This window comes from Lactuca sativa, chromosome 5, assembly GCF_002870075.4.
Source record: "Lactuca sativa cultivar Salinas chromosome 5, Lsat_Salinas_v11, whole genome shotgun sequence".
NCBI lineage: Eukaryota > Viridiplantae > Streptophyta > Magnoliopsida > Asterales > Asteraceae > Lactuca > Lactuca sativa.
In genome coordinates this window covers 290,024,837-290,041,390 of record NC_056627.2, presented here as the reverse complement: position 1 = coordinate 290,041,390, position 16,554 = coordinate 290,024,837, and the positions used below count along the sequence as shown (strand labels likewise).

Sequence of the window (16,554 nt, the reverse complement as noted above, 5' to 3'; positions counted from 1 at the left end):
AAATATCTTTATTAGTTTATAGTTGACTTTCTGTCACTCTAACATAATAAAATCAGTTATTATTAAAAATTATATTAGAGTTAAATTTGAATTAATTTAAAAAGTTTAGATTTTTAAAAATAAAGGAATTAATTATCCTTAAAATCTTAAAGTTTCATTTTTTAATATAGGTTAAATGACCAAAGTACTTTTATGCTGAATTTTGTATGATTATATGATACATGTTAATTTATTGTAATATCATAATTAATTTTATTAATCCGTTAGTACAAATTTGTGCTTACGAATGCTAGGAACATTTAAACCTAGTTCTCTCTCTCTCTCTCTCTCTCTCTATATATATATATATATATATATATATATATATATATATATATATATGGTTATGTTATTTTGTTTTTACTAAGTATTATGTGCCAGAATGCACAGATCTGGACCAACGGATGAAATTAATCAATGTACATGATTTGAGAGTGTATGATATTACAATGGGGTAACATGTACCATATAATCACACAATTTTTAGCAAAAGGGTATTTTGGACAATTAACTACATTTATAAAAGGAAATTTTCGAATTTTTAGGGATGATTAATTCTCCTAATTTAAAAAAATCTGAATTTTTTAATTAATTCAATTTCAATTTTTACCGATTTTATTCTATCAGAATATTTTTTGTTAGAATGATACTCATTCAGAATTTAATTCTAATAGAATATTATTGAAGAAAAACAAAATTCTTGAATAAGATGTTGAAAATAACAAACATTCTAATATATAATCATATACATCCGAACTTAAATACAAATTTATATATTCTTACAGACTAAAAGTCTTATACATTTTAAATATAGTTATAAATATTCTAAAAGAATATCAACAAAAATGAATAACATTCTTAAAAAATAACAACATTCTGCTAGAATACTCTCGTTCTCCATGTTTTCTTCTTGAATTCTTGAATTCTGAAAGAATATTGTTGTTTTTGGATGTTGAATCCTGAAGTTCTGAAAGAATATTGTTGTTTTTCTTTATTCTTTGAGAATGAAGTATCACATATCTTTTTTTCATAAGTTACCTTATCATTCCTGTATCATCCTAACATACATTAAATTTCAACAAAATATCTGAATCATGAATATTTGAAAGAAACACATGTTCCTGCTTACATCACCATAAAAAATACACACCAACTTTTAGCTTTTGTTTTCTTCTTATTATCTACAAAACTCAGAAGTTTTTAGTTTTTTTATATAATTTTACTCAATTCAAATGGTTTAGAAAAACAAAACAACTAAAGCGTGGTTGAAAATTGGAATCGATTCAGATATTCTTGTTGAATTTAATGTATTCATATATTATCTGATCAAATCTCAGATAATAGAATATTGTAATCAATAAAGAAAATAAGATACCTGATTGAGTTTTAAATTAACTTTTATTCTGTTTCAACATGTGTTTCCTTTTGATTGACAGTCTATGAATCACCAAAGAAGCAACATCCAGTTCCGGTGATGGGGATGGTGGCCAAATGAACCAAGAACACCGCAAACCCAATTGGAAGAGGAGCCAAAATCTACAATAAACACATTCAAATTTAATTCAAGATAAAAATCTCACCTTTTCTAAAGTGAATATTTGTATATAATTCAATAGTCAATGGAGTGAGTTGCATACAGGGACATGGGAGTCTCTGGCGCTTCTTTTAGCTAGGGCTGTTCACTATTTGGATAAAACCGAATTGTCCAATTGGACAATTTGGATTGGTTTTCAACAAAACCGAATTATTATTTTGGATTTTCGGATTGGTTTTGGTTTATAAAATAAGAACCGAATAGTCCAAAAAAACCGAATAAACATTTATTATTTATTTATTTATAATATATATCTATAGTTATCTATTGATTTTGTAATTTATTTTTTCACATAGGTTCAAAACATTTCACCCGATAAAAAAACATCAATATGTATTATCTCTCAAAAGTTTTCTATCTATAAAATATTTAACTATAATATATATGCTTAGTAGTTGTTTGTACGTAAATTTCAAATCACAACTAAATAAATTTTTCGTTTCTTGTGTAAAATTGGGTAATATTATAATTATATATCGTTTTAAAATGTTTTGGTTTTTGAAAACCGAATTATAAAAACCGATCCAACCGAATTGTAATTGGATCGGATCGGATCGGATTTGAATTTAGTTTGGACTATTCGGATCCATGTTTTGAAAACCGAAATCAATTTGGATTCACTTGATTGGATCGGATCAAACCGATCCATCCAAACGAACACCCTTACTTTTAGCATCAGTTGCAGAGAACACAGTGTAAACAAGCACGAAAGTGCCAACAATCTCAGCACCAAGACCATCACCCTTGGTGTAACCATGGGCGACGACATTAGCACCACCACCTAACGTCGTGTACTGCGCATCACCCTGAAACCCTTTCACAACTCCGGCACCACAGATCGCTCCAAGACACTACATCACCATGTAGAACACTGCCCTGGTCAACGACAGTTTTCTTGCTAATAGCAAATCGAATGTCACGGTTGGATTAATATGCCCTCCTGTTTGAAGATGAAACGTAGTTTTTAGACGATTTGAAGAAGAAAGAAGATAAAATTAGGGTTCCGGTGGAAAGTGGAAACATACCTGAGATATCGGCGGTGCAGTAGACAAGAGCGAAGATCATACCATCGAAAGCCCACGCAATTCCTTGAATACCCAACGTGCCACATTTCGTCGGAGATTTGACCACACCCATTACAGTCAACACCGAGATGTAGAGGAACAAGAAGGTGGCGATGAACTCTGCGATACCGACTCTGTAAAACGATCATGATGACAACTCGCTTGGCTCGAAAAATGGCGCCGGTGGTGGCTCCTCGTAGTCTTCATCCTCTTCTCTTCCGATCGCACAACCCCTCCCCTCCAGATTTGTCTTTAACGGCCGATATCAAAAAGGGAACCAACGCAACTAATCCTCACACAATGGACTTGGACGACTAAGGTTAGTTTAGGGCCTTTTATGGTAATTGTTCCATTAATTAAGGAGTTTTCTATCTATATAAAATAATTATTTTTGGTTTAATAAATGAAGGTGATGTAAAGTTACAAAATTACCCTTATATTATTTTTTAATAATTTTATTAATCATAAATTCCTATTGGTGCATTTATACACGTAATATTTGCTAAAAACATTTGAACCTAACTCTTATATATATATATATATATATATATATATATATATATATATATATATATATATATATATATATATTTTAAATAATGCAATATAAAAAGTTTTTAAAAAAATACAAAATATTTAAAAAGATCTTAAAATTTATTAATAATTTAAATATTTTATAAATATTTTGCCCGTAGCTCTCAACTTACGATAGTTTTGTGAGACGTTTAATCTACGAATACAGTGTTAAGCCGTTGAATATTAACGACTCACGTAAAAGACTTTGATGATTCAATGGCAATCTAACCTGAACCTGTAACTCAACCTAATAAATGACAACTTGGTTGAATCCATTTAATTAAAGGGGACCGATTCGTAAACCCGTATACACCGTCATTAGCCAAATACACAACAAAACGATATCGTTCGGAATCATAACAAAGGTTCCATAATTCCGTTACCCTATTGGGACTGGGAACGTTCCCTCATGAACCACACTCAGGTGTCCAGGTTTCTCCTTAGCAAGCGAAGAACGTGAACAATATTTGCAGCACATAATCGTTATCCTTCGTATAATCAAGGTTTGATTACGTGATTTTATCCATTTGATTAACGTACTTTGTTTCTACATAATAATCCCCCCAATTTTACCAAAATATGTGTTGTTTTTGGTTAATATTAGGGTTTCAATCAAATTGTTTTTGCAGTTTTTTGTCCCGTCAATGTTTTGTTGCTAATAGTTTCGAAGAAAATTGTATTCGTGTACTGTTAATGGAACTTGTGCGGAGATGAAGGTGTTTGTTCTTTTGTCTTGGTTGATTTTAAACGAACGTTTTCATTGCTTTGCGTTTATAGAGCAACGAAGGTGCACTGTAGTTATAGATGGACTTGCTTCTGTTTTTGTTCATTGGTTTGCAAAAACAGATAATGAATTTTATTTATAATTCGAAGTACATCTTGGTAGGTAATGAACAATTGAACATGACAAACAATCTGTACCGATGAATTAAAGAAGTGAGACTGCAAGAGTAGTCCTTAAGAACACAATTGAGGCATTCAAACAGGGGTTGTGTCTTACTAAATTAGTGAGAAATCACATCATCTTTGTACACTTGTAGCTTTAAGAATGACATGTTTTGTGTAGTTGTCATTCTACTTGATCATATGTTTTTATACTTCCATTAGGGCCATCTTAAATGTCAGGGAGAAAGCGTTATCCTCGTGGGCCCTATGACAACCGGCATGGGCATCTCCGAGGAGTGGCTCCATCACGGGGCCCTATGCCACGTCATCCTGCCATGTTGGAGGAGGAACTTGAAATGCAACATCATGAAATCCGCAGACTTTTGGGTGAAAATAGGCGCTTAGCTGAAGATCGAATTGCTCTGCAACAAGAGTTGGGTGATGCCAGAGAGGAACTTAGGCGAATGAATATTGCAATTGCTGATATTCAAGAAGATAATGAAATACACTCAAGGCAGCTTATTGAAAACAATTTGAAACTAGAAGCTGATTTACTTGCCACTGAACCTATAAAAAACGAGGCTTCACAACTCCATGTGGAAATTGAGAGGCTAAATTCATTAAGGCGTGATTTATCTGGGCAAGTTCAGATTCTCAAGAAAGACCTTGCAAAATTTCAAGGAGATAACAAGCATCTTCCGGGTTTAAGAGCAGAGCATGAAGGACTTCACAATGAGCTTATGCATGCTAGGTTTTCAACTTTTTGATCCCCTCTTATCTCTGAAGATTAATTGCTAAATGAATAGAGTTTTTTGAGCTAAAGTTGTTGCATATTCTGTAGAGCTGCAATTGATTATGAGAAGAAAGGAGGTATAGAGATGATGGAACAAAGACAAGCTATGGAGAAGAATTTGGTTTCCATGGCGCGTGAAGTTGAAAAGCTTCGAGCAGAACTTTCAAATACTGATGTTGGATCATGGGGTGCTGGTATTTACCATTATACCATTATCTTCATATTTGGCTAAATCTACATCCTTCTTTTGCTAACTTTTTAGCAGCCTACTTTAAATTTTAAACCATAGCCAATACCCATTTAACTTCTTGTTTTTCCTACTTTCTACTTTTTGAATATGGATTTTTTGATACATGATTATTTAGGTGGGTCATATGGGATGAAATTTGGCAGTTCAGATGGTCATTTTCCTCCTCCTTATGGGGATGGATATGGGGTTCACCTGGTATTGCTTACAATATTGTTCAAAATTACACTTATGCCACTCGTAAATTTACTTGAAATTTCTGGATTGAAGTGTCTCCATTGTTCTTCCTCAGGGTGCTGGGGACAAGGGTCCGTTGTATGGCTCAAGTTCTGCTTCAAGGGCTGGGCTTGAGAAATCTCGCATGACACGTCATTGAAATGTGGATTGTTTGTGTTCCAGTTTGAAGAAAGACATATTTTCTTCAACATTATGGTTCCTCCTAGGTTTGCATTTAAATAAGTAATCCTTTGATTTGAACTCATTAGCTATATTATGGAATATGGACTATGGTGACAAAGATCCTCATGTTACACAATTTAGACGTAGTGTTAAATCACCACAATTTGGATTTTTAACCATTAATTGTAATGTTACACAATTTACAACATACTGTTTCTTTTTTCTTGCTTCTTTATTTATTAAGACCACATACTCATTAACTTATATATGACCACATCCATAAAGCAACAGAATGCTTCATCACTTCAGATTGGCATATAGAAAGACAATTAGAGGATTCTATGGACCCAAAACCTGTAGGTGTATTACTACCAATCTCTTAAAGTTACTGGCTCTGAAGAAATAGTGTATGCTAAGTTGGGGAGTATAGTATCATAGATGGTAAAACTTAGATGTCTAGTTATTGATCAAGTGATCATAGCACAGCTTGCTGTATGACTTCATATTTTCATCTCAAAAACTTTGTGTCCTCTACAACACTCTCTCAAAATCTGTTGATGGTAGTGGTATTGGGGGAAGATGGAACTCAGCTACACGGAAGGTCAGAAGCATTTGCCACACAACACAAGTGCTTGAGGACTTAGAGCTCTTACTTAGAGATTATCACTGATGTTGTATTTTTGTAAATTCAGACACTGGATGCAGTTACATCAAGATCAAGTCATATAAAGTATTTCTCTTAAAGAATTGGCAATTTTGGTCCTTCTGACAGATCCAATATTATCTAGGAATAGCTATTAAGCTTTTTTTCAAAGGGATTTATAGTATGGTAGGTGTATCTGAGATTTTGTTAGCCAGCAGTGTTATAGCACTAGGTTCTTAAGCTTTGTTGGTTTATCCTACAAATTGTTCATGTTTTTGTTATCAGTGCACTGTCCACCATTTTTTAATGGAGAAATTGATAACCAGTTTATAAGGAAAGATTCTGGAAAAGTGAAGAGGAAAATCAAGGAGGGGTCCATAACATTGTGAAGATTGTTTATGAAGACTAAAGAGTTTGATTTCTCCTGTTGATTTGCTGCAGCACTTTGGGCAACCTATATGCAGTCTCATGTACCTTGTTTTGGTGCGATCTTTTGCTGTTTATTTCTTCATCTAATAATGCTGTGATATAGCCACGAAGACCAGATGTTCATTTTGCATTATTGGCTAGCTTGAAGGAAGGTTGACATAGCGTTTGATGTGGGGCTGTGTTCACAATGTACTTTATGGTAGGCAAATTTTCTGACTCAGTCTGTGGGAAAAGTTGGTTTTTATCATGTGAACATATATCTTGACCTACACCTATGTTATCAAACGTTTACACTAGGCGTTTGTTCATTATTAGAACTCAGACCCATAGCTCGATGTGTCTCTTTGGAAAGTTATTTGAACGCTTTAGGGTAGATTCTTTTGGTTTTCATATTGGTAGAAATGTTTTTAATTCTTATTATCCAACTTCATTTTCTCTATCCAATATCCATACCGCTTCACCTCTCTAGGTGTTGGGGTTTCTCAAAGAGAGCAGTGGCAGAGATTCAATTTTGTATCCGGTTGCAAATGCTTTTGGGTTCAACATGTCGGTTTTTTATAGGAACAAAATTGGGATTGTCAGTGAAGTTATTTCTAAGGATGAATATAAGGTTTCATTTTCAAGGTGAAGTTGACAATTGCTGCAATCTCATAAAGATTTCACCTTTGAGTAGTTACCACGCACAGTGGACCAAATATTTACACGACCAGTTTTTCATCTTAAGGAAACTTAAAAGCTTAACTATCTGTGCATGAGTAATGAGTTGCACGTTGGGTATGAGACACCAGACTTTGTGATACCTTTGAGCAGTTAACATAAGGGGTTGTGCATGAGTTACACATTGGGTATGAGACAGTAGACTTTGTGATACCTTGGAGCAGTTACCATAAGACCAGGTATAGTGGACCTAATAAGTTTATAGGCCCATATGGTTATGTCTTTTGTTTGCATTATTTGTAACAAATATGGAGTTTAAAGGAAGAACTTCACTTGGCCATTAAACTATGGGAGAGAGTGGTGGAGGTGAGGTTGCAACTTGAAACAACTGTATCTGAAAATCAGTGTAGCTTTATGCTAGGAAGGTCAACTATTGGGGCAATCCATCCACCTCTTGTGACGCCTTATGAGAAAACATAAAGGTGGTATTTATTTTGGAAGAGGTAAAATAACTTCCGTCTTTTTCCATATCTGCAGAATAAGATATGGACCAAAAGTCTTTTTTCATGTCTTTAATCTTCATAAAAAATTGTTTGTTTTGTTTTTTTAAATCTTCTATAAAAAAGAATGATGGTGTTGGTGGAGGGGGTGGTGGCAGAGGTGGGGGTGGTGGGGCAGTGGCAGTTATGGCAGTGATGGTAGTGGCGGCGGTGGTGGCAGCGATGGCGGAGGCTGTGGTGGTGGTCGAAAAAAAATATTACATTAGGATTAGAACTAAGACAATTTGGTGGAGAAGGCATATGATAGGCTGATAGCATACTATGGGAGACGATTTGGAGGACCTTGGAACTGGAACTAGAATATTTACAGGGAGTCGGTTACACGCGATATGTACAACCTATGAACTGCAATTGGCTACACAGAGAGTTTCACTGTGGAAATTAGGCTACATTAAGGATCAAATCTTAGCCCATAACCTTTGCTTTGATTATGGGATGAGTTTCTCTCAAGATAAATAGGAAAGGGGTGTCAATAGCATATGCTTTTTTCCGTTGACATTGTTTTGGTGGTAGAAACTAGGATTGAGTTGAATGCTAGGTTACATACTTGGGGCCAATGATGTTGGACGAAAAGGGGTTTACAAATCAGCTTAGTTAAGATGGAATATCATATCTATGGCATGAATTCAATGTGGAGCAAAATGATGAAGGCGAAGAAGTATGTATTGGTGAGCAAGTTCTACATCCAAAATGATGAAGGCGTAGAATTCAATGTGGAGCAAAGGGGGCGTTGAGGATGATTGCATAAAGGCAAGATGGTTAAAGTGGAGGTTGGCCACAAGAGTTTTGTGTGAGAAGAAGGTCCTTTTGAATTTGAAGAGAGGGCAGTATGTTTGTTGTATGGATCAGAATGTTGGTCAATCAAGGAGCATCGAGCATGAAAGTCGTGGAAATGTGGATATTTGGTAGAACATTGTTGGACAAAATACCCAACATGAAAAAATTAGATATTTGGCGTTGATCACCAAAAAATTGAGGGACATAAGATTGTCGTGGCTCATGGATGTCCAAAGGAGATAACTGACAACTGCATTTAGGAGGGTGGAGACGGTTATAGTGAGAAGGAAGTGGGAAGATATCTTGTCCTTTTTTACATTTAGCTTTATTGCTAGTATTTGCTTTATCCCCTCCCCCTCCTTGTTTTTATTCACCATTATGGGCTCATGTTTCATTTTCAAATGCGGGATGTCATCTATGGAAGTAGTCTCTGTTGTTAAGTATTGTGATAAGGAGGGACTATTCTACCTCATAATATTTGTTCTTTTTATGTTGTTTTGCAGAAGGACTTGGTTCTGGATGTTGGAAATACGTTTCTTAATGGTTTTGGAAGAATGGATATGATTGTATTTGAAGTACCGAAACAGGTAAAGTCCTAAATCTTGGCTAGTACAATTAAGTAAGGGAAACCTTAAGGAGAAAGTTAAATTCACACCAAAATTTCAACTTCATCTGTTACACCATTGCTTGGGGGTAGATTCTGATGATTTTCACTTCCCTTTTTTCCCTTTAATCTCCCAGAACTGGTCATAACTTTAAAAACAGGTTTTCTTATGTTTTCCCCTCCCAATGTCCCATCATCAGAACCTGAATGCTATTTTGTTTTAAATATTTGAATTAGATATACGAATCATGGTGATTCCTTTGGTTAAATGAGTTCACGGTTTCATGTTTCATTCTTCCTTCTGTGTACTTGACATGCTAAATCAGTTTTGTATTCCCTGGTTGCTTATAGGCTTCGAATGTTTGCAATTATGACAGTTGTGAACTTGTGATATAGTTTCATTTTTTGTAACATGTAATTGGCAAAGTAATTAAAATGATAATAATCAGACTTTGATTATTTTCATAGTTGAGCAAAAAAATTATTTATCTAATTGTACTATTATTAATATGTTGTTTCTCAAGTACTTTTAATCAAATTACTTTGACAAAATTTCTCAATAAATTACTAAATTTTAATCAAGTCACAAGGAAGTTTTGTTTTTTCAAAATTATAATTAAAAGCTCACTGGAAAAATCAAGTCACAAGGAAATTCTGGAAAAATTTAATTATCTAATTATACTTTTATCATCAATTTTAAAAATTCTCTCATAAATATTATGTTTCTCATGTAAATAACTGAAGATATCAAGTAGATTGTGAACACTTACCATACTGTTCTCCAGTTGATGGTTCTTGTATGATCCAAAATTCTGATGAAGTGATATATTTCAGATTGGCATGATGCAATCATGTGTTAGAACATCCATCTAAGTAATCCTGCGATTTTTGTCAGCTCCAATCCTGCATCAACATTCAACAATTTTAATGTCTTCATGTGCATTTGGCAAATTGGTAAGTCAAAATTTCCTCTACATTGTTTGCTACATCTTCAGGGAAAACTATATGTGTTTTGGATAAGTTATTGAACACGCCCTTAGGTGAAAAAGCCAATCTCAAAAATTTTGACCATCTAATTTTTTTTGGTCCAAACAGCTGTTTTTTAAGCTTTGCCGGTTACTATTGATGACGTGGAAGCTGAATAAAGAGTCATTGTCCGTCTTGACATTTGCACGATTCATTAACACGTGGGGTTGGGGGTGGGGACCATAATAATAATAATAACAATTTAAATTTAGATTTTCTTTTTAAAGAAAAAGTAACTTTGTTGGATTCTAATTATTTAATTATAGAAGAGTTCTCTTTTTTTTATGTTTGAGCACTACAAAAATCGTAATCAGGGGATATTTATGTCATTTTTCAAGATTTTGTGTATATGACCTCCAAGCAAAAGTTTATCTTTATTCCATTTGAGTTATTGAACTTTTAGTTGTACATCCTAAGTCATGAAAATTGTGATCAACAAGAATGGTTTCGAGTGTGTCTTTTCAGCAACAAGTTAATTATTGTTGGAAAATTTTGTTGTCATTTAATGAGCTTAACCCATGCTAAATAAACCCAACATTAACAATAATTTTGATGTTAATTTCTAAAACACAAGTAGTAATCGAAACCTCTTGGCGTGGATCACCATTGTCTTAAACATATATGGATAATAATATACTACAAGGGCACTTAAGTATGCAAAAATCTAAAAAATGTTACCTTTATTTGGACTAGTTGGGTTGCTTTTTATTAAAACTTATGGAGACAATGGTCCTCTTGTGTCGCATATTAGCTCTTATAGTTGCAGCATCTAAATTCTAAAAAATAGTGTATGTTGAGTTGGGAAGTATAGTATCATAGGTGATAAAACTTAGAAGTCTAGCTCTTGATAACATGATCCTATTCAAAATAGCATCATAGAGATTTTTGATCTAATTCAATGCAATGTTTATTAACTATCAAGTATTTTGTTCGAAACTATGCCTGATGATATTTGTTATTTTTTCTGTTGTTTTGCAGATGGACTTGGTTCTTCTTCAAATATATATTAAAAAAACTTGCTCTACAACTAAAACTATTTGAAGGTTGTCTCAATTTTTCATTTGCAGCTATCATTAAAGGGGCATGTCCAATTTCCTCTCTTTTATTCATCAATTTTCAAGTTCTATCATAAGATCAGATTTCTCACGTATTTACATGTATTCCTCTGTTGAGGCCTGATTAGAAACAATCTTCTGATGTTATATGTACAGAATCTATTAAAACATGAGGTGAAGGGCGTTTTCGTCTACGTCGTAAATATTGGAGGTAAAACTTTCGATCTTCTCCCTTTCACTTGTGCTTTGGTGTCAGGAAAGCAGCCACCAGAATCCACATAATCCTCAACCTCACCCTCACGTGTTATACTCACAGGGTAACTAATTAGATGAGCACCCTCCATATCTATAACCTCATCCCCTGAATAAATCTCCCACATTCGCTCCCCAAACAAACGCATCATCACCACACATTCCAAACTTTCAGGATCCTGAAAAACTTGTTCAACTCTTCCCGTATGCTCATACCACAATGACATTCGATAACCATGAACATCTCTTTTATCTGTCTTCTCTACGTTCTCATCTTTTGATTGGTAGCATCCTACTGCAATCTCTGTGTCTCGTGTCCCATCCATGGATCGTTGGTTTATATTTGCAGATCCTATCAACATGTAACTATCATCCACTAAAATACAACAACAAAAGATTCTCATTAGCTTTATGACTATGAATCGATGAAAAGTATTGATAAAAATTAAGATTACCTACCTATCATGAGTTTTGCATGTACATAAACCATGAACCTCCTATGTTTTTGAGCATTCCAATATTGTGTCCCATGATGCGGAGAATAACGTGGGATATACTCTCCTTCCTTTTCCACTTCCCTATTACCAAGACAAAAGAAATTCAAGTAATCTTTTGGATGATACCCCTCACCACTATCCCTAATCGCGTCCCCAATCAAACCATACATCATCTTCATAGTCTCCCTTGTCCAATACAATATGTCTTGCACCGGTTCACTCTCCGGTACACCTTCGGGCCACATAGGTATCAAAATATACACTGCAAACCTCTCTTTCGCTTTAATCTTGCTCACCACCTTAAGTGCAATCTCAATCGGAATCAAATTCCTACACCCCGAATGTTGATCTTTCTCTTTCTCCCATAAATCACATCCCCCAATGAAATACTGATTCTCGATGTATATAAACCTCTCTGCTCGCCTAATCGCCTCCACATACGCGTTATGTATGCTTTGTTCGATTGTAAAATTCTTGGCCACGTGGCAAACCGACACGTGGTCGATCGATCTAAACACTTGAACATTCCAATTCCTTTCGGTTATGGTAACCGACTCACGTCCCAAATCGGTTATTTTGTTAACCGGGATTAACAACGAAGGATCAAATTGTTTCACCCAACGTTGCTCGAAGTTACGCATTATGTCCCATGCAGCTTCACCGATAATACACGCGTGTGCATCATGCCATGGCTCTCGTGGGCCCCCTCGGTCAACCTGTGCTCCGGATATACTCGTTTGGTAGAAATCCGTATTTGATTTTTGAAAAATCGAATGTTTTTCAGTATCGTATCGGCCATCGCAAAGATCGATTCCGCCTATAAAACTAGTTATTTCTCGTTTGCTTGAAGATGAGTGCCCACGCGTGTCCATTGTTATGGTTTTTTGATGATGTGTGAATAAGGTTGGGAAGTTATGGGCTAATCTAGGGCACAATTTGCATACCACTTTTGTGTTTTTGAAATAGGCGAAAGCGTCTTCATCGTGAGTCCTCATTACTCCTTTGTTTTTTATAAATGGTAATGAAGTTTCGTCATCCCAAATCATGATCCTTACAGATACACCTTCTTCTGCTTTTCTCTTCAATATTTCACCTAATGATACTCCTTTTGCGTGTGGGATTTCCGTTTCGGAATCCCTAACCTGCATGATATATAAATTGTCAATCTTTTTGTTAAAGGAAAATTGTCGGCAATAGCAACATATTTTCCTCAATGTACTTTATTTTTTACCTATAATAACAACATACTATATTATTACATTGCTACCAGTATGAGCAATGTACTTCATACATATTACTTGTCATAAAGAAATTCAAGTATGTTGCTATTATGTGTAAGGAATTGTAAATACGTTGCTATTATGTGTAAAAAAATAAGTATGCTTATTATAGGTAAAAAATGTTAGTACGTTGCTATAATGATAAAAATAAAGTACATTGCCTATATTGGTAAAAAAAAAAAAAGTAAAGTACGTTGCAACTTTTTCTTTTGCTTACCAGAATCATCTTAGGATTGAAAGACCACCCGGCGATATAAATCAAATATTTTGCATTTTCAATGGCTACAAAAACATCCTCCCAGAGTTTTCTTGGGGACCCACATGGCGGTTTGAAAGTAGGATGATGATGAGAGTCTTGATAAAGGGTAACACCACATTTACCCCTTAGTGGAAATGTAGCATCTTTTACCCCATGAAATACATTTTTATCGATTATTTTTCGCCAATTTGGTTCAAGATTCGCGGGTTTGAACCATAACATGAGTCTAAGTTCTAATTCCGGATTTGGCTTCCCGTTTTCCATGCAAACTGGAAACAAACCATCGATCAAGCTTGACTCTTGTAACAATCGATCGGCTTGAATGTTGACTTTTCCAAGAATTGAGCATTTTGTCTTGAGGGTGATTGTGATTGTTGTGTTTATCGAATGAGCACAAAGAACACGTATTGTTTGGTTCCAAATTCGACTACTTTCGTGACTTGTCGATGCTATTTTTTTATGATTTATCTTGATGGTAACGTATGTCGGTTTTCCAGCTGGATTTATGCACTGTAAAAAACAAGAAGCAAAGTTAAAAAAAAAAAGAAGAAATAATAATAAAAGGATAACAATTTATTCATACATTAAGTAGAAATGGTGGTGAATAAGGTGTGGCATGAAAGATGGTGGCTTCGAGTGTCCCATGAAGGAATTTTGGTTTTCCCTCCATTGAGTTGTTGCTGAATTGGTTTATAATGAAACTGATCTTTATAGAAAATTGTTAAGTGGATATGTTATGTTATAAAAATAAAAGATATGAAAGAAATTTGGAAAGCAATGATGAATTTTGAGTGGATATGCAGTTTTGGAAAACTTGTGGAAGTCTGTAGTTTAAATCTTAGAGGCAACCTTCATGCCTAATAGCTTAGCTTTCCCTTCAAGTTCAGGTTCTTAGACTTTTTACTTATTAGTTTATAATCACACCAATAGGACACAACACAAGTGTGAACATGCGAAATATACGAAAAAAAAATACTTGGATTTTCGGTTTATATATAGTACAGAAAATAAACACATGATCTGAAACAAATAAAATTACAATCAAAAGTTCGATAAAAACAAAAATAATTTCAACGGAAATCATTTTTTATTAAATAAACATGATTTATCATTCTTTTCTATTCAAATAAAAATTATTAAAAGTATTTTTTTTCAAAACAACTAACTTATTTATTTAAGATTTAAAAATATTAGATAAACATAAAAATATTTAACATTCATCAACATACTTAAAAAAAAATTCAGAACTGTTAATTTTTTTTATGAGCTCGATCATATCATTTTTTAGAGCGGTGTGAGTTTTTTTTTTTTTTTTTTTTTTTTTTTTTTTTTTTTTTTTTTTTTTTTTTTTTAATTGGTTATATAATTGAATAGGCTTGCAATTAATTTAGTAGAATATTCAAAATATTGTTCATCATCTTGACTAGAGCTGCTTCGTTGCTATCGTTGTTTTCTAGGCATGTCATTTAGAAATCCGGTTGGATCATAATAGTGAATGTATGTCGTCTCGTTCATCATCAGTGATCATATTATTGATGATGATACACGTAATCATATTTCCCATAATATCCTTGTCGCACATTAGACATGGCCGTTGAAAAAATGCAAAACAAGCATGTAAAACTCCAAATACTCATCCAAGGCAAACTCTTAACGTTTAGCAAACAACTTCTATTTTTGGATTTATGGAGTTGTTATTGGCTTGACAAAGGCAGTCCATGAATGATAAATGTCATCAATGAGATAATGTCATATTACTTTTTTGACCACTCACAAACAAAGTAACACACATTTGGTGCTCGGTTAAACCAATAGATCACTAAAAATAGGAGATCGATGGACTATATTAATATTATTGCACAAACGTTATGTTCTGAAGAAGAATGTGTGCCATATCCATAAGCCATAAGGTGCAATGGCTTCCAAGATGATTGTTGTTTTACAACTTCTACCTGCATATTGCCTGATCTAAGCAGTTGAGCAATTTTTTCATTCTCAATGCATGCAGTTAATACGAATACTATACCTGAAAATCCATATTCCTCTCCTAACATAGAGTAGTCTTGTCAAATCATCGTGGTTTGGCATTTTAAGGTACTCTTTACAGTGCAGGAATGACATCTTCATGGTAGACGTCAATCCATTTTTTGTTATTTTCGCTATGTAGAGTATAACAACCTCTTATTTGATTTTGTTCATCGTATAGTTTCTTTATTTGTGTCCATGGTTAGGGATGAGCGTGAGACGGAACCGGTACTGACCCGTCCCGTTCCCGATTTTCCGAATACCGAATTTGATCGAAAGTTAATCCTGAATACCGAAACGAATTAACGTCACCGGTACCGGTATCGGGAATGGTACCGGTACCCGCGGTACCGATTCCCGAATTTCATGTATTTGGAGTATCAAGTACCGTCCCGTATTTTTAAATTCGATACGGTTCGGTACTGGTTCCAGTACGGGATCGGGATTTGGGACAAACTGCTCATCCCTACCCATGGTGATATTTTTTTTTATGTTTTTTCCATAAATATTATTTTTATTAGCAATCCACCTCATATTAAAACGATACCTTTAGCAACATCTCATTTATTGCTACGTGGTTGTTTTTCAATGTTGTATGAGGGTTGAGGATTTTCATAAACTTGATTTGGATTTGAAAAAAGAACCAAGAGTTTTCATAGTATTTGGTATTTAGATAATCTTAGTATTTGGTATTTAGATAATCTTGAGATCCACAAGATTAAAATAAAACTTATTTGGCATTGAAGGATCAATGACAGAAAATATGAAATCGAAAGGGGAAATCAGAATTGGACACGGTGATTGTAGATTTTTTAGATAAAAATCTGATCCAAAATATATATTTGGTCCAATTATAAAAAGCCATGTGGAAATATGATTTATAATTATCTTAT

At 34.2% G+C, this 16,554-nt stretch overlaps 2 protein-coding genes and 1 pseudogene across 6 annotated transcripts; 1 reads left to right on the top strand and 2 right to left on the bottom strand.

Moving 5' to 3' along the window:
* Positions 1 to 2,182: 2,182 nt before the first annotated feature.
* On the bottom strand, positions 2,183 to 2,895 carry LOC128134236 (aquaporin PIP1-2-like; annotated as a pseudogene).
* A 660-nt stretch (positions 2,896 to 3,555) lies between these two features.
* On the top strand, positions 3,556 to 11,518 carry LOC111910311 (protein FLX-like 3). 5 transcript variants are annotated; one of them, XR_006183159.2, is made up of 9 exons: positions 3,556 to 3,776; positions 4,381 to 4,909; positions 5,000 to 5,145; positions 5,317 to 5,396; positions 5,491 to 5,641; positions 6,567 to 6,868; positions 9,167 to 9,250; positions 10,102 to 10,221; positions 11,272 to 11,518. XR_006183159.2 is itself a non-coding variant. In XM_042895397.2 (5 exons), exons 2-5 carry the CDS (start codon positions 4,392 to 4,394, stop codon positions 5,572 to 5,574), a joined length of 828 nt encoding a protein of 275 aa, XP_042751331.1. In that variant the 5' UTR covers positions 3,557 to 3,776; positions 4,381 to 4,391; the 3' UTR covers positions 5,575 to 5,805. The 5 variants fall into 5 exon arrangements, 1 of the variants encoding a protein (XP_042751331.1); XR_006183158.2 differs by having other exon boundaries at positions 6,526 to 6,868; XR_006183157.2 differs by lacking the exon at positions 6,567 to 6,868.
* Positions 11,367 to 14,313, bottom strand: LOC111910310 (phospholipase D alpha 4). The gene is made up of 4 exons (XM_023906130.2): positions 14,220 to 14,313; positions 13,595 to 14,146; positions 12,060 to 13,239; positions 11,367 to 11,976 (listed from the first exon to the last, which is right to left on the bottom strand). Exons 1-4 carry the CDS (start codon positions 14,304 to 14,306, stop codon positions 11,540 to 11,542), a joined length of 2,256 nt encoding a protein of 751 aa, XP_023761898.1. The 5' UTR covers positions 14,307 to 14,313; the 3' UTR covers positions 11,367 to 11,539.
* Between the last annotated feature and the right edge of the window lie 2,241 nt (positions 14,314 to 16,554).